General features: G+C 39.3%; 1 protein-coding gene and 1 pseudogene across 1 annotated transcript; one reads left to right on the forward strand and one right to left on the reverse strand.

Moving 5' to 3' along the window:
* Positions 1-18,348, forward strand: part of LOC125244376 — a 326,898-nt pseudogene that overhangs the window by 120,913 nt on the left and 187,637 nt on the right.
* Positions 2,711-12,819, reverse strand: LOC125244701 (gastrula zinc finger protein XlCGF57.1-like). The gene is made up of 2 exons (XM_048154864.1): positions 11,443-12,819; positions 2,711-3,241 (listed from the first exon to the last, which is right to left on the reverse strand). The coding sequence occupies exons 1-2, from the start codon at positions 12,712-12,714 to the stop codon at positions 2,711-2,713; spliced, it is 1,803 nt and encodes a 600-aa protein (XP_048010821.1). The 5' UTR covers positions 12,715-12,819.

The raw sequence follows: 18,348 nt of genomic DNA on the forward strand, positions 1-18,348 counted from the left end.
GATGTTCATTCATGTTTATTTGATGCTATAATGAACTAGTAGGAAGAGATGATCGGTTTACGAGCCTCTTGAGCTGAGGCGCTTCAGCGATCTGTCACGACACAAAACAGTTTTTGTTTGAATTTCTTTAAAAAATTACACAGTTTGAAAGTTGGGACTTTGTTTAATATCATAATTAACCTGCTTTGTCTTGTTTGTCGACATGTTGTCAGTGTTCTCTTTACTCTGTGATGTATTTTTCACTGCGTGTGGCGTGTGGCGTGACAGTGCCATGGCTTGTCAGACAAAGCAACAGTAACTAAGGGGGGGCGGGTCTTTGCGATGGGTCAATTGACATTTGTAGTCAAGAAGACCTGAGTCAATCCTAACAGCACATACAATTAAAGTATACATTATGTGACCAGTGATATGTTCCCACAGATCTCAAGGAGAATGTTACATACTTTTTAAAAAAAATTATGAGTCACTGATTTGACTGGAAATATGTTTTTTTGTTCTCAAGAAATGAACTACAAACAAAATACATTTTCCTCACCCGTCACCTACGTAAAAAAAAAAATAAAAAAAAACTTGTGTGGATCTCAAATACATCAACAGACATTTCTTTTTGACAGATGGGGTAAGTAGCCTGGAGCAGTGGTTCCCAAACTAGGGGTACATGAGGTGACAAAAGGGGGTACGCAAACAAAATGCTGGGTAGTTCATTTAATTCTACCTTAAAATAATATTAAAATCAAGTATGTATTTCTAACTGCCAAAATGTCATAAATCCAGTACATTTAATCAAATTACCTCTTCATTTGCAGTCAAAAGTTACTGTATCCACACAAGCAGCATGCGGATGATAGATTGCGTATAGTCTGCTGCCTTAAATCGCGCTAAATTATGTCGTTCTCGACAATGCACCTTTGTAAAAGTGGAGATTTAGCACTTACTCACATGAAGAACAAATATAGACACAGATAGTGGATTAATTTTGATTTAAGACTCAAACTTTCTCTGATACATAAACATACCTTGTGTGAGTTCTTGTATTTAATGATGATAACGAGCAAGATAACAATGCAAATATCCACATGCAAACGTTACATTATTATACAAGTCAAAAAATAAAATGTACATTTTAAACACAGTACTGTCAGTATTTACTCTATTTTGCAATGAAATAATAGTTCTAATGAAAACCACAGCAGAACTACAACACACGTCTGTTTTTCGCAAACAATTCTGTGGCTTTGAACGAATCTTGAGAGTCAATGGCTGCGTCCAAAACAGCCTACTTCTCTACTATTTAGTAGGGGAAAGCAGTAGGGAGTGAATAAATAGGCTTGTTTGAGATGAGCAAATTCTGCGCAGAACCGATCACTGCGATGATCACAGCGAGATGCATGCTGGTTAGAAATGTGTCCGAGGGTGGGCCGCCTGTGGATGAACATTGTTGTATATAAAATAGAGAAATTAACAAAATATTCATGCGAATTTGGGTTTTCATAACAAAAAATAAACTCACATTAGTAGTTAAAAATATAAAAACTTTAAATTAATCCAAAATATATTAATTGTACTACAATTTCATAATTACTGGCAGCTGTTTCTTCAACAACACCACAAAATAAGCAGTTTAATCAATATCAAGATTTACAGATAGATAAATTAAACCTGTCACTCATATCTCATAAGTTGTTGCGCTTGTAATAACGTCGTAGGTCACATGATAACGTCAACATGGCGGATTATGTCCGGATCTCATTCATACTCAACGAGATTTGGCTATCAAGTACTTACTCTTTTAGCCCTCTTTAAGTAAGTACTTATTGAAATTAAGTACCTACTCATTAAGTAGGCGGTTTCGGGCGCAGCCTCTGTGTCAGACCAACCTGAGGATCTATTTATCCAGCTGTAATACCTCCAGATCTTCTTATACAAGTAGATCAAACCTCTGATTGGTTTATGAGGTACAGCTGATTCAATCACATTACAGCCTCGACTCACTGGCTGCATCCTGGAAAATGCTGCCTTCTGAGGACACATTTCAAGGAAGGAAGACATCAAGGCACATCCGAATCCAATATTAGCTTCACTTCCTGTCTCATGAGATACCTTCCTCAGATCGATCTGTGACAGCAGAGCTAGAAAAATAAAGATGGCATCCCAAAGTTGCATTTGCTGCTCAGTTTGTGTATAAATATAGGATTTTGACCAACATATTTCAATTTTGATATTGAGAAATTGCTACTGTAGTATTTAATAATGTGTGCTATTTTCCTGTAGATCATTAAACTGTTACGCTGCCTCAGAAGTCTGTTTGAAATCAGTTTCATGAGGAGCCTTCATGCACAAACGCTGCTGTACAAGTCATTCTCTTATAAGACAGCGAGGCAGCAAGACAGCTACCTAGGTTTTCGACGAAAATAATGAATCACACAAATACATTTCTTATTTTCCATGGCATTTCTGACCTAGTGCATCTTCCAAGCCTAAATTCAGCATGAGTAAAAAACTTAAGTACTGTTAAAGTCTCAGATACTCCAAGACTTTTACTCAAGTTGTATTGGTGACTTGTAACTTGTAATGGAGTAATTTTTGCTGTAAGATATCTGTACTTTTACTCAAGTATGGTTTTCAGGTACTCTTTACACCTCTGCTCTTTCCAGAGTGACGACTTCTAAAAGAGTTCTCTTTCGAGTGAATTTTCATGTGGACCTTAAGGTTACCTTTTATATATGAAACTCTTTCCACACTGATCACATGTGTATGGCTTCTCTCCAGTATGAATTTTCATGTGGCCTTTAAGGTGTTCTTTTCGACTGAAACTCTTTCCACACTGTTGGCAGGTGAATTGGCTCAGTCCAGTGTGAATTATCATGTGGACTATAAGGCCTTCTTTTTGACTGAAACTCTGTCCACACTGTTGGCAGGTGAATGGACTCTCTCCAGTGTGAATCCTCATGTGGGATTTAAGACCTTTTTGATTGAAACTCTTTCCACACTCTTGACAGGTGTAAGGCTTTTCTCCAGTGTGAATTCTCATGTGGATTTCAATGCTTCTTTTTCGATTGAATCTCTTTCCACACTGTTGGCAGGTAAATGGGCTCTCATTAATGTGAATTCTCATGTGGTCTTTAAGGCTTCCTATTTGACTGAAACTCTTTCCACACTGTTGGCAGGTGTAAGCTTTCTCTCCAGTATGAATTCTCAAGTGGACTTGAAGGTTTCTATGTTGACTAAAAGTCTTTCCATACTGTTGGCAGGTTAAATAACTGTCTTTTGAACTCCTTTTTGTGAAGAAAACTGTTTTGATCTTTCTTCAGTTATCAAATTATAATGTTTGAACTCTTCTTTTTCATTAAGTTCAAGACTCGCCTCTCTCAGTGCCGTTAGGTCTAGGGCAAAAATAGACATAAAAAAATTTTGACATTTAAATCATCAAAACCAACAACATGTAAGATCTATACAAGGGGTCTCAATCTTAAATTGGCTGGGGGCTGTTGCTGTGATTGACAACTCATAGGAGGGCCATTTTAACATTCAAGCACAAGAAAGTGCAACATTTCTGAAAAACTACTTTCCTTTGCATTATTTCTCATTTACTTCAAATTTCATTACTAAAATATTTTTGCCATACTTAAAAAAAAAAAAATGTAAACAGCACTGTAACACTGTTACATACAGTATTAGTTTTTAACAGTTGCAAATATTTTTCCTTACTTTATTTTAGCTTAATTAACATCAAAATCTTGCACTAAACAACACTGTACTGAACTAATGTAATCCCTGAATACATTTGTACACTATTTATACCTGTAGCACTTCTGCTCACACAGCTGTGCCACATTTGCCCTAGATACCGTTTGAGAACTGTAACGTTTATTGGTAGCATCGGACATGTTTAGGTCATTTAAATCGATGTTTGTGATTTGCTCGAATGCTTTTACTATAATTTAGGCAATCATGCTCATAAAAGAAGCGATGTGGTCGCGAAGCACCTGCGATGTGGCGCACTTGTTTTTCCAGGCACTGTTTTGCGGTGTGTATTTTGATCTTAACACCTTTTAACCTTATTATTTATTATTCTCAGGTTAGGTAAAGTAAGTCGAGTCTGGCCTAAATTATAAGCATTTTAAATTACTTACAATTTGGTCAGAAGACTCCTCTGTGGTACGTTCTTGTTCAAAGTCTTAAAACACTATAAATCAAGCCATAAGTAAATATATAATCAAGGTAGGCAGCTTTTGTAATCAATTAAATTTCTTTTAATTGGTTACTTTTCTTTTTATAATAAACAAAAATGTAAAGGCAAATAAAACTTCATAATTAAAGTATAAAATACAGTAATCACTCTTGAGTCAAAGGTGTAGTCAGCGCTGGGCTTCCCATCTTCAGCTTGGGGTTTCTTGTCCTCAGCTCTGGGCTTCTAGGCGTCGGGGGTACTGACGTATCAGTATCCGAAGAGGCAATCAGCTCATCAGTCTTTTATACTCGTGTTGTTTATCACAGACGTTACGTTATCTTCTTGATTGACATACGTTGTAACTTTCCCAAAGTTTCCAGACACTTCTCAAGGCCTCGCAGGTGCAAGCTGTCTGGCTTTTGTGTCCTTGAACTCCAGTAAACTCAGCCAAGATGGCTGATGTCCTTATAAGGTTCTAGGAGTAGAACCACAGTTCTCCATGTCCTTGAGCACACACACACATAGAACCACACACACTTCTATGTGCTGCAGTCCAGTTCTGCTCCTCCTTCTCATGGACAGGCACAAACAATAACTGTACATCTCTGGCCATACAGTATAATGCATTTCTTAGAAACAAACACATATAAATAACAATAATATTGTAAGCAATACCTACTATTTAATACATTGGCCAAATGTGTAGCAACAGACATCCAAAATTTTAACAAGGAGGCAGGGTAATTGCATTTTCTTGATATAATACAACAGTTGGCTCCAGACGCTTGTGAATATCTGCTACGCTGAAAGTATACTTCAGGTAACGTCGGTTAGAGCAATGATGTGACGTGGATGACAGCAGTTCACATCGCTCAGTAAACATAGAAATTATCATTAAAGTAGTGGCGTTTACTCAGGTAGGTTTACATTCCACCTGTAAAGAGCAAATAGTATACAAGTATCTATTAATAAAGGTAACATGGTCTAACTGAATGTGCCAAACTTTACTTGAACTTACTAGCTTTCTCATTGACTCCAACAGCTCCTTGCTAGTTCAGTCAGAAGATGATGTCTATGGTGTTATTTCTTCAGGGCTTGACCTGCTCGGTGTCTGGAGATTAAAATCTGCTATTTCTTCAGCGATGATAACGCTTCTCTTGATTACTACAAAACGGACAAATATTAAAAGCAATTTATGGCATGAGAAATAAACACTAATTCATGTGCGTCTTAACATACTGAGTGAAGAAGCAGCTAGTAGCAACAAAAGCTGTGATTGTGTGTTTGTGTTTTCCATGTTTTAGCAGTCATAAGCATCTGTAAAAGTAAATTCTGCTCACATTTAGCATCTGAAGATGATCTCAGACATACTAATGCATAGGACTGCAGTACATTCTCATCATAACAAAAAAAAAAGCAGTGAAACTAGCTTATGTATTTAGTTAATTGAGGTTATTTGAAAAAAATTATCTTCTATGACAGTATAAACATCCTCTTCACTCACCTTCTTGAAGAAACATGGAATAAAACAACTTTTGCTTATTACAATTGCATTTATATAAATCTATGAGCGTGGAAACTAATTTATGCAATTAAGTGTTATTATAAATGGCACGTTTGTACATTTCTCGACATCCATCGGTACTGTTGGGGTTAGTTCACCAGTACACGCCGCTCATAAAGCTGTATCGTGAGATTCTTATGAATTGTAATCCGTATAGATATATTTTTGGGCCTAAACCTGAGCAGCCAGGTGAGTTATTTGAGCCAAGGTCCTGGAAGGTCACTGCAATACAACAAGTAAAAAATGTTTAAAACAGTCATATCTTAGTCTAAACCTACAGTAATACTGTCAAACTATACAGTTAGGTCCATATATATTTGGACACAGGCACAATTTTCATACTTTTGGCTCTGTGTGCCAACAAAATAAAATGAAAATAAAAAAAAAAACAAGATGCATTTGAAGAGCAGACTTTCAGCTTTAATTCAAGGGGTTGAAAAAAAAAATCAAGTAAAAGGTTCAGGAACTACGATCATTTTTATGCACAGTCCCCCCATTTTCAGGGGCTCAAATGTAATTGGACAATTGAATCAAAAGCTGTTTCATGGACAGGTGTAGGCTATTCCTTCATTATTTCTTCATCAATTAAGCAGGTAAAAGGTCTGGAGTTGATTCTAAGTGTGGTATTTGCATTTGGAATCTGTTGCTGTGAATCTACATCATGCGTTCAAAAGAGCTCTCCATGCAAGTCAAGCAGGCCATCATTAGGCTTCAAAAACAAAACAAATCCATCAGAGAGATAGCAGGAACATTAGGAGTGGCCAGATCCACAGTTTGGTACATTCTGAGAAAAAAAGAATGCAATGGTGAGCTCAGCAACATAAAAAGGCCTGGCCGTCCACGGAAGACAACAGTAGTAGATGATCGCAGGATCCTCTCCATGGTAAAGAAAAACCCATTCACAACATCCAGCCAAGTGAAGGACACTCTCCAGGAGGTAGGCATGTCATTGTCAAAGTCTACAATCAAGAGAAGACTTCACGAGAGCAAATACAGAGGGTTCACCACAAGGTGCAAACCATTCATAAGCCTCAAGAATAGAAAGGCCAGATTAGACTTTGCCAAAAAACATCTAAAAAAGCCTGACCAGTTCTGGAAAAGCATTCTTTGGACGGATGAAACTAAGATCAGAATGTACCAGAATGACGGGAAGAGAAAAGTATGGAGAAGGCTTGGAACAGCTCATGATCCAAAGCATACAACGTCATCTGTAAAACATGGTGGAGGCAGTGTAATGGCATGGGCATGCATGGCTTCCAGTGGCACTGGGTCACTGGTGTTTATTGATGACGTGACAGAAGACAGAAGCAGCCGGATGAATTCTAAAGTGTATAGAGATATACTGTCTGCCCAGATTAAGCCAAATGCAGCAAAGTTGATTGGACGGCATTTCACAGTACAGATGGACAATGATCCAAAACACACTGCAAAAGCAACCCAGGAGTTTTTTAAGGAAAAGAAATGGAATATTCTGCAATGGCCGAGTCAATCACCTGATCTCAACCCAATTGAACATGCATTTCACTTGCTGAAGGCAAAACTAAAGGCAGAAAGACCCGCAAACAAACAACAACTGAAGACAGCTGCAGTTAAGGCCTGGCAAAGCATCAGAAAGGAGGAAACCCAGTCTCTGGTGATGTCCATGGGCTCCAGACTTCAGGCAGTCATTGCCTGCAAAGGATTTTCAACAAAATATTAAAAATGAACATTTTATTTAAGATTATATTCATTTGTCCAATTACATTTGAGCCCCTGAAAATGGGGGACTGTGCATAAAAATGATTGCAGTTCCTGAACCTTTAACTTGATTTTTTTTTTCAACCCTTTGAATTAAAGCTGAAAGTCTGCCCTTCAAATGCATTTTGGTTTTTTGATTTTCATTTTATTCTGGTGGCATACAGAGCCAAAAGTATGAAAATTGTGCCTGTGTCCAAATATATATGGACCTAACTGTATATCGTTTGAAAGCTTGCAGTCTCTAGATGTTGTATTTGTTGCCTGCTTTTCTAAAAAAAACAACTACACACGTACAGTAATTTATTAATGTTATAAAATTACAATAATTTATTTTTTTTTTTTTTTGCTTTTTTCCCCCTTTACAGATCATGCCGAAAAGATACAGCTCCGGTAAGTTGATCTATTCTGTGATCCTAGTTCCTTGTGCCATCACAAAGTGTTATGAATCGTTTATGACACAGTAATAAATCATTTTGCGTCATACACTGTGTGTTCGAACATGTTTTTTTCATTTTTCTCCTATTAAAATCGTCTTTTAATATAGCAGTCAAGTGCCCGATGTGCCCCGCATGGATCGTCAACATAAGCAAGCATCTGAGGACGGTCCACGAAGTGGCCAACGAACAGCAAAGAGGACTCTTTGCCCAGCTTGGCCGCCACAGAGTGAGGCTGGCCAACCTGGTTTGCCCACTCTGCAGCAAGCTGGTGAAATACCCCGAGAGTCACCTGGAGAAAGGCCACGGGGGCATGTCGGTAAGTCAGTCTTAAACTAAAACTTGTACATTAATGTATGAAATAGCTGCCTGTTTTAAAGAATACTGAAATGTTGTTTTTATAATGTTTAAGGAGTCATTGCGCTCAGAGACGGTGAGGTCACTGGAGAGGTCGGTGACCGCGGGGAAGCTCAAAATATTGAGAGATACCAACCCCGCCATGCCCCTGGTCCCCGACTTTTCCCAGCCCGAGGCCCCTCCTCAGGTGCCGGCCTCACCGAACACCGTGGAGCACGAACGGAGCCTGATGGAGATATGGAGTAGGAATCGGTTGATCATCATCATAATCCTAATAGTGCTGAAGTTACTCAATAAGTGAACTTAAATTGTTAAATGGTTTGTGTTTCAGATGAACGTTTTCCACCGGCCCAACACAATGAGTTGTCGACAGTTGATGTTGATTTTTATTTTAGTTGGTAGTGTTTTTAATTTGTTTTGTTTTCTATATTGTGTTTTTGTATTGTGTTATGCTTGTTTTTTAAATTAAAAAAAGGTTCTTTTAATTGTGTTCTTGTCTTTTTTGGCTGCAAAACAAACTTGAAAGTCAGTGGAATGCATCCAAATGAGTGCGCCAAGCATGGTACATGTGGTTTCATCCATAAAAATTTATATAAAATGTAAAAAAGCATCTATAAGCACTTTTTCCGGGAACCCATTATTTGGCGACCACTATGTAATCGGGGAAATGGGATGTCTTTGTATTCCCGGCTCCCGTTAAAATATTTTTTTATCAGGTTTGGAACGACGGTTCAACTTGATGAATGAGAATGGTCTAACTGGTTAGTGAACAATCATGACAGCGGCCAAATAAAGCGTTCCGCAGGGTTCAACATGGGGCAACAGGTCATTTTCCGACTATAGTGGGTAATCGGGCAAATAATGGGTTTTTGGGATGGGGCGTGGCTTAGGAGCGGTCATGGGTGGTCACCTGATCATTTGCCCACTATAGGGGGTAATTGGGCAAATAATGGGTTTTTGGGATGGGGGCGTGGCTTAGGAGCGGTCGGGGGGGTCACCTGATCATTTGCCCACTGTAGTGGGTAATCGGGCGAATAGTGGCTTTTTGGGATGGGGGCGTGGCCTGGAGGTGGTCAGCAGGTCACCTGATCGTTTGGCCACTATAGTGGGTAATTGGGCAAATAATGGGTTCGTGGGACGGGGGGCGTGGCTTAGGAGTGGTCGGGGGGGTCACCTGATCATTTGCCCACTATAGTGGGTAATTGGGCAAATAATGGGTTCGTGGGACGGGGGGCGTGGCTTAGGAACGGTCAGCGGTGGTCACCTGGTCATTTGCCCACTATAGTGGGTAATCGGGCAAATAGTGGGTTCGGGGAACGGAGGGAAGCGAGAAAGTGACCGGTCCACCATTATACGAATGGCAGAGAAAGCTCATTCGAGTAGCCAGGAACTGGGACGTTGAGTCTGCCACACTCTGGATGCGGCCGGTACTGCCTCATAAGGCCCTCGGACTTGGGGGCACTCCCGTTTGACCCCTGGTGGGGTCAGGCCGACCGAAACGGCTCAGGGCGTGTCGGGGGGCCCGGGAGGGTCGGGGGAGCGCGTCGGCCGCCCCCCGAAAAATTCGGACCGGTCAGCGCGCAGCGCCCAAAAACCCACGCCCGAGGACCCGGTATGTAATGAGGAATCAGGTACTTGGCCGGATTCTCGCACTACCTAGAGCAGTGTTTCTCAACCCTGGTCCTGAAGGACCCCCAACACTGCAGGTTTTGTCTTTCTCCCTAATTAAACACACCTGATTCAACTCATCAGCTCATTAGAAGAAACTCCACTACCTGAAATGAGTGTGTCAGACAGAGGAGACTTTCAAAATGTGCAGTGTTGGGGCTCCTCCAGGACCAGGGTTGAGAAACACTGACCTAGAGGGTAACCAAATGTCCTTTTTTCCCCAGGACATGTCCTGTTTTCATGTCCTATCCTGGCTGTCCTGGTTGTTTTTTATAAAGTGATGAAAATGTCCTGGTTTTCATTATTTTTCATTGGGCCATTAAATTGACCGGTGTTACGAGATTTTCGGTTTATGTTTTCATTAGTATGCACGATTTGTGCAGTCGATTGTAACTGAATAACAGATACTTTGTGTAACAGCAGAGCAACCTTCAGCTGTCGTCTACAATGAGTTCAGCTCGTGCTCTTCCTTTGTACCTTGTGATGTAACAGCTGATAGGCCTATATACATTTCTTTATAACTTTCATGCCTCTTTGATAAGAAACAAAAAAATGCAGGGAAAGATCAGCTCTACAGCAAAATATAGAAGGGCAAGCAAGAAGGATGAGAAAGAAAAACGGGATGAAGAGGAAAACGAGGATGAAGAAAACCAAAGATATAGACACTTTTTGTTAGTTAGTTTTTGTAAGTTTGTGAGAGCTATTTTTGTTAAATTTGGATCGCTAATATAGCAGAGGTATTTTTTAGTTATTTATTATTTATTTTTCTAATACAGAAGAGACATTAACTTGTCATGATACAATATGTTGAGTAACCTCTGAGAAGCCTATCTGAATTTGTGTCTTTGGTTATAGTGTTTTGTAATATAACAATCCATACAGAGGAGGCATTTTTTAAATGTATTGAAATTATAAGGCATCTTTGAGTAAACTTTGAGGTATCATTTGAGTATTGCCGGGCAGAGTGTCCTGGTTTTTGGTAATCAAAATATGGTCACCCTAACTTACACGATTTACACCTGACATTTCAACATTTCTTTAGACATAAGTCTATTTTTTTGTGATTAGTATTCACTAAGTTACAGTTAATTTTCTGAGAACTATCAGATTGGACTTCGTTCAGAGGGAGACGAGAGATCACGCATCATGTTAGTTTTCTTTATTTTACAAAAAGCACAAAGCATTTTGTTTTTACTCTGAGTGTACACAAATAAACGAAGATATTCAACAGATTAAAATGGTGTATAACTCTTAATTGTATGTGCAACATTAACGGAGTATTTTGAGTCTCTTTCACAGTGGTAAGAAAAAAACTGCGGTGATATCGCCGGCAATACCTCAGAGTGTTAAATAAAATTAATGAGTACCTTTAGTGTTTTCAATGATGTGCAGTCTATGTATATCTGTTCACAGCTCAAAAAAATGTGTTCTGGGATTTCATGACCCTTTAAGTACTTATTAAATACTCTAAGACCTTTACTTAAGTTGTATTAGAATTGGTGACTTGAAACTTGTAAGAGAGTCATTTTTGAGTGAATCTTCATGTGACCCTTAAGGTCACCTTTAAATCTGAAACTCTTTCCACACTGACCACATGTAAAAGGCTTCTCTCCAGTATGAATTCTCATGTGGGCTGTAAGATTTCCTTTTACAGTGAAACTTTGTCCACACTGTTGGCAGGTGTAAGGCTTTTCTCCAGTGTGAATTCTCATGTGGATTTCAAATGTTCCTTTTTGACTGAAACTCTTTCCACACTGTTGGCAGATGTAAGGCTTTTCTCCAGTGTGAATTCTCATGTGGATTTCAAGTTTTCCTTTTTGACTGAAACTCTTTCCACACTGTTGGCAGATGTAAGGCTTTTCTCCAGTGTGAGTTCTCATGTGTCCCTTAAGGTTACCTTTAAATCTGAAACTCTCTCCACATTGCTGGCAGGTGAAAGGTTTCTCTCCAGTGTGAATTCTCATGTGTTCATTAAGGTTTCCCTTTTGACTGAAACTCTGTCCACACTGGTTACAGGTAAATGAGCTCTCTCCAGTGTGAATTCTCATGTGGGCTGTAAGGCTTCCCTTTTGACTGAAACTCTTTCCACATTGTTGGCAGGTGAAAGGCTTTTCTCCAGTGTGAATTCGCATGTGGACTTTAATGCTACCCTTATGTGCGAAACTCTGTCCACATTGTTGGCAGGTGTAAGCTTTCTCTCCAGTATGAATTCTCATGTGGACTATAAGGCTTCTTTTATGTGTGAAACTCTTTCCACATTGCTGGCAGGTGAAAGGCTTTTCTCCAGTGTGAATTCTCATGTGGGCTATTAGGTTTCCTTTTACAGTGAAACTCTGTCCACATTGCTGGCAGGTAAAAGGTTTCTCTCCAGTGTGAATTCTCATGTGTACTTGAAGGTTTACTTTCACAGCGAAACTCTTTCCACACTGTTGGCACGTGAAAGGCTTTTCTCCAGTATGAATTCTCAAGTGGACTAGAAGGTTTTCTTTAAGTGTGAAACTCTTTCCACACTGTTGGCAAGTGAAGGGGCTCTCTCTAGTATGATCTTTCAAGTGAACCTGAAGGTTTCTGTGTTGATCAAAACTCTTTCCACACTGTTGGCAGATGAAATAACTTTTATTTCCAGTCTTTTGAGCTCTTTTTTGTAAGGAGGTCTTTTTAGCCTGTATCGATCTTTTCCCAGTCATGAAATCATGTTTATCATGTTTTTTCTCTTCTTCCATTTCATTAAGTTCATGACTCGCCTCTTTCAGTGTCATTAGGTCTAGGGCAAAAACAGACATAAAACAATTTAGACATTTAATACATCAAAACCAACAACATGTATGATCTATACCCTATCCTATCCTATGTATCAGGGATGGGCAACTTTGGTCCTGGAGGACCACTGTTTTGCAGAGTAAAGTTTCATCCCAAATCAACCTACCTATCTGTAATTTTCAAGCAGTCCTGAAGACTGAAGGCAATTTTGCTGGTGTGTTTGATCAGGGATGGAGTTAAACTCTGCAGAATAGTGTCCCTCCAGGACCAGAGTTGCCCATCCTGTCTATAGATCTTATACTCAATTGTAGCGATGTACAGTTATTAATCAATTTATGGATGAAATATGAATATCATAATTCAGAAAGCTTTATGACGTTCATATATCGACCCAACGGGAATTAAACATATATGGTGAATTAACTACAACAAATTATAATCAATCACATATATGATTAGTTCTGGTTTAATAATTATGTGGAAAACTATCAGTTCGTCCACCGAAACGGAAAATTATCCACAGATTATCACGACAGAAATGTTATTCTCGGGCCGGGAGACTAACTTTCTATCATAGCCTCCAAATATAGAGCAAGGATATTAGAATCAGAACGTTAAAGTGACTCGGTTGTTGCTAAAATGAGCAAGTGAACAAAAAAGCATGGATATAATGAGTTTAATATACGAAACGGGTAATACACAGGTTATACAGCTAAATGGACACAAGTAAATACAAATACATACAAAGTAGAAGGAGAGGCAGAAACGAAAGAGATGATCAAAGCAGGTCAAATTGCAACAGTTCACCTTTAAGAGCCAGCAAGGAAACTCAGTATTTAAAATCGTAAAAACGTTATACTTGCATAGGTTAGTCAGGGTGCTTGGAGTTTCGGAGCGCTCGGTTTGATAGTTGCTTCTTCCGGAGGTTGTTTCGGCGAAGTTTCAAACGAAGGTTTAACTGTTGTAATATGACCGGAAAATAAAGAAGAGAGTCCGTCTTGACGGCAGGAACTCGTGCAGAAAACTTGTGCACCAAAAGACGCGTGTCATGGTGTTTTAAAGACAACAGACCAGAACGCCTTCTTGATAACGTCCTCCAATGCTAGCGTTGCAATTTGGCGGTTTTCCACATCCCTTTGTCCTGTCCAACGAGTTAATTTATGGTATGTTGAATCAATGCATTTTCTTCATAGTATTATTAAACATTGAACGATGCATTTGACAGAGATGTAACGTACATGAGTGAATAGCTCGGATTCACAGCTTTACGGAGAGATCAAACTCGACAGGTGTCTCTCGTCATATAAAGAAGATACACTTTCTACTCTAATACTATCGTTTAACATGAAAACTAACCTACTACAGTCAATTCTACGATTCTACATTAGCAACACATACATGCAACAAGCACCATAGTGGCAGATACATTCATATTTGTAGGTATAATGTTTGTGCATACAGTCTCTATGTAGGGGAGCCGTGTGTGTGTGTGTGTCTGTGGGTGTGTGCGTGTATTTTCCTTTTATGACCGTTTGGAATTTGGACCTGGTCCCTAGAAACCCGATCCATGGTGTTGCACCCCCTTTGAAGTCGCGGAGGAGAGGTTAGGGGACTTATCGAAACAGTCATAAAAAGAGTCTCGTGATCCATTAGTGTCTGCCGGGCCGGAATCGATGTAAGATTTACAAACCAAAGTTCCGTGAATTGAGGCTTAAACACAGTTTATGGTGGGACCTGCTCATCCTTGAGACTGTGCAGACCCTACACAATACACCAGTGGTTTTCAAAACTGATCCAAAGGGACTCACCACTGCACATTTTATATGTCTCCTTTATTTATCACATATGGTTAAGAACATCATCTTGTTAGAAGAGAGCGGACACTGAATTTGCAGCTTTAACCGCAAACTAATGTTCATCTATTGGGATAGAACTGGATCCATTATAGACCTAAATGTACTGAAATTAATTCACTCAAAAGCTCTTCTGTACTCCGGTGTGGTTACCGATCTCAATACACCCGTACCGCACCCAAGCATAATCCAACCGTGCCTCTTCACGCGGGCCAGGGCATGGTACGGAGCAATTACACTAGTAAAATGAACCAGACTTAAGGCCTGTACACACCGGGACGAATGTCGTGCGTGCGATTATCGCCAACTTTATTTCCTCGTGACTAAACAAAGGGCGCCAATGTGAGTGTGCACACCGACACGAAAAACGCCAGCCGTAAAAGCATCATTTTTTTTAAAAACACCTCATTTTTGTTTTTTTGGGGGGGTTTGACACGTCACGTTAAACTGGCAACCAATGAGAGTGGTGCTTTTGTTCATGTGCCTGGAGATGCTGAAATTACAGTAAAACATGACTTGGTGGCTCTCAAGCACGAAACGGTCTTGCTGAGCTCACATTGATACCAAGACGACAAAGAGAAAGTAAGTAGACGAAGAAGACCCCTACAAACCATCCCTGGGTCTAAAACAGCTCCTTAGCTTCCTAGGTCATGTATCAGTATACCGTGTAAATGAATGTGGCCGACTCCCTGATCAGTGCCCTGACTACTGAACAAGGGAGCTGATTGAGACACACGCTATGGGTGCTGTTTGTTTTGTTTTATCTTTTACATTCGAGAAATATAGTTGAGAATGTCTATTTCATAAATATGTTTATTTGCACTACCGTTCACCTGCACTACTGTCATTGTGACTTATTTGCACTACCGTTTCTGACTACCATCTCTCATGTTACATATAAGCCATTTTATATCTACATTTTTATCTTCTTTAACTTTATTAAAGGTGCCCTAGAACTTCTTTTTAAAAGATGTAATATAAGTCTAAGGTGTCCCCTGAATGTGTCTGTGAAGTTTCAGCTCAAAATACCCCATAGATTTTTTAAATAAATTTTTTTATCTGCCTATTTTGGGGCATCAATAACTATGCACCGATATATAGGTTGCAGCCCCTTTAAATCTCGTGCTCCCCCGCCCCCGGAGCTCGCGCTTGCCTTGAACAGCATAAACAAAGTTCACACAGCTAATATAACCCTCAAAATGGATCTTTACAAGATGTTCGTCATGATAGAACTTTTTGGCCTTAATTCTAAGCGGTATGTGTGGAGAAAACCAGGCACTGCTCATCACCTGTCCAATACAGTCCCAACAGTGAAGCATGGTGGTGGCAGCATCATGCTGTGGGGGTGTTTTTCAGCTGCAGGGACAGGACGAATGGTTGCAATGGAGGGAAAGATGAATGCGGCCAAGTACAGGGATATCCTGGACGAAAACCTTCTCCAGAGTGCTCAGGACCTCAGACTGGCCGAAGGTTTACCTTCCAACAAGACAATGACCCTAAGCACACAGCTAAAATAACGAAGGAGTGGCTTCACAACAACTCCGTGACTGTTCTTGAATGGCCCAGCCAGAGCCCTGACCCAATTGAGCATCTCTGGAGAGACCTAAAAATGGCTGTCCACCAACGTTTACCATCCAACCTGACAGAACTGGAGAGGATCTGCAAGGAGGAATGGCAGAGGATCCCCAAATCCAGGTGTGAAAAACTTGTTGCATCTTTCCCAAAAAGACTCATGGCTGTATTAGATCAAAAGGGTGCTTCTACTAAATACTGAGCAAAGGGTCTGAATACTTAGGACCATGTGATATTTCAGTTTTTCTTTTTTAATAAATCTGCAAACATGTCAACAATTCTGTGTTTTTCTGTCAATATGGGGTGCTGTGTGTACATTAATGAGGAAAAAAAAAAAACTTAAATGATTTTAGCAAATGGCTGCAATATAACAAAGAGTGAAAAATTTAAGGGGGTCTGAATACTTTCCGTACCCACTGTATGTCATTTGAGTGCACTATATCTGCAAAGAGTGAACGAAATAAAGTGAGTGAATTCGGACACTGATGTATCTGTGCGTCGGAGAGCTGTAGCTGCCACAGAAACCGCTCAACACTTGATAAAACTACTTTTATCCTACATGTTACTTCAAAAAATAATATTAATAAACAATCTTAATTACTTTATTTTGTAATCATACATACCATACCTGCCAGCTTTGAAGTTTAATCGATTGTATGGTTTGTCATGCTTAATGTGTTCATAATCATTAAATACTATAAAAAAAACTGAAAACAAAAATAAACACATTAACAAGTGTACAATATTTCATATATTGATTAATTTTAATAAAGTTATTTTTAGTTTGTTAGAATCTCATGCTCACAGATGACGTGGTCGTTGAGCGCCCTCAGGCGACTGTTATGATTGCATTTGAATGAATAAGCTACCTATAGATGATTAACAGATATTTTTAAGTCAAGTTGTTGTTTTCATACTTCTTTCTGTAATTTAATATTGACTGAAAAATATTACAGAACTATGAGTTTCAGTTTGTGGTGTATTTTTGTAAATTGTATTTAAGTAACTTGAATGTAAAGTAATTAGTAATCTGATTACTTTTTACATGTAGTAATCAGTAATGTAATCAAATTACAATTTTAATGTAGCAATTTGTAATTTGTAGTGGATTACTTTTTTTGAGTAACTTACCCAACACTTTATACAGTAGGGGTGCTGTTACTAATCCGAATCAGTAACAAACCTCCGAATCCAAACACAGACGAAGAAGAAGCAGAAACAAACGATAAAAGCTTTGACCCCGCATTCTTCATAACGCTTACGCTGAGTGTCCTACGCCTTCCCTATTTAAGTTACGGAAAAAAAATGAAACTGGCGCCGCGTTCGTTCCGTAAGTAGAATAGGGAAGGCGTAGGACATTCAGCGTAAGTGTTATGAAGAATGCGGAAGCGGAAAGTACGTTCAATGCGATATTTTGTTTATAAAGCATAAACGGTTGTATTTTTTTTGAAAATGACCGATCGATTCACTAGATAAGACCCTTATTACTCATCTGGTATCGTTTAAAGCCCTTGAAGCTGCACTGAAACTGTAATTTTGACCTTCAATCTGTTGGTAGCCATTGAAATCCACTGTAAGGAGAAAAATCCTGGAATGTTTTCCTCAAAAACCTTCATTTCTTTTCGACTGACGAAAGAAAGACATGAACATCTTGGATGAGATGGGGGTGAGTAAATTTATCAGGAAAAATGTAGTTAAAAGTGAACTAATCCTTTAAGTCATAATAGCATAATGACAAATAGCATAAAGCATAATTAAGTCATAACAGCTCGCAGGCTATCAACACTCGGGTAATGACAGCGTAAATGACACTTCAGAGGCACTTGATAATTACAGGCAGGTGTGTTCGATCAGGATTGGATCTGAACTCTGCATGTATGTAGATCTCCAGGAACAGGATTGGGCATTCCTGCTCTATGTTCATCAGCTCATTATTAGAGACTCATGATCGGAAATGGATATTTCTAATAAATCTACAAAGTGTCCAGGGCTGCGCTCAAGTTCAGATTTTTAAGCCCTTCCCTTGCTCGCTTCCCTCCATCTTGTCAACTCGGATAACACTATTTACATTGAACGAGTGCCCAATACTGGCAGAATCTGTCTAGCTACTTTAAATGTAACTCTCTAAGTTCATGATTGCTTAATCTGTATGGAGCTGACTTGTAGTCAGATGCAACTTATGTTCCAGAAAATACTGTAAAGGCTTGAATGTTTAAAGGCTTGAATATGTGT

The sequence above is a fragment of the Megalobrama amblycephala genome, linkage group LG14, assembly GCF_018812025.1.
Source record: "Megalobrama amblycephala isolate DHTTF-2021 linkage group LG14, ASM1881202v1, whole genome shotgun sequence".
NCBI lineage: Eukaryota > Metazoa > Chordata > Actinopteri > Cypriniformes > Xenocyprididae > Megalobrama > Megalobrama amblycephala.

What these genes read in the sequence shown, in the direction of transcription:
- LOC125244701 (XM_048154864.1), bottom strand. Translation starts at nt 12,714, where the DNA reads ATGTCTGTTTTTGCCCTAGACCTAATGACACTGAAAGAGGCGAGTCAT. An exon ending in CAAAAATGACTCTCTTACAA is followed by an intron (nt 3,242 to 11,442) that starts GTTTCAAGTCAC and finishes ACCTGCCAACAG; the next exon opens with TATGGAAAGACTTTTAGTCA.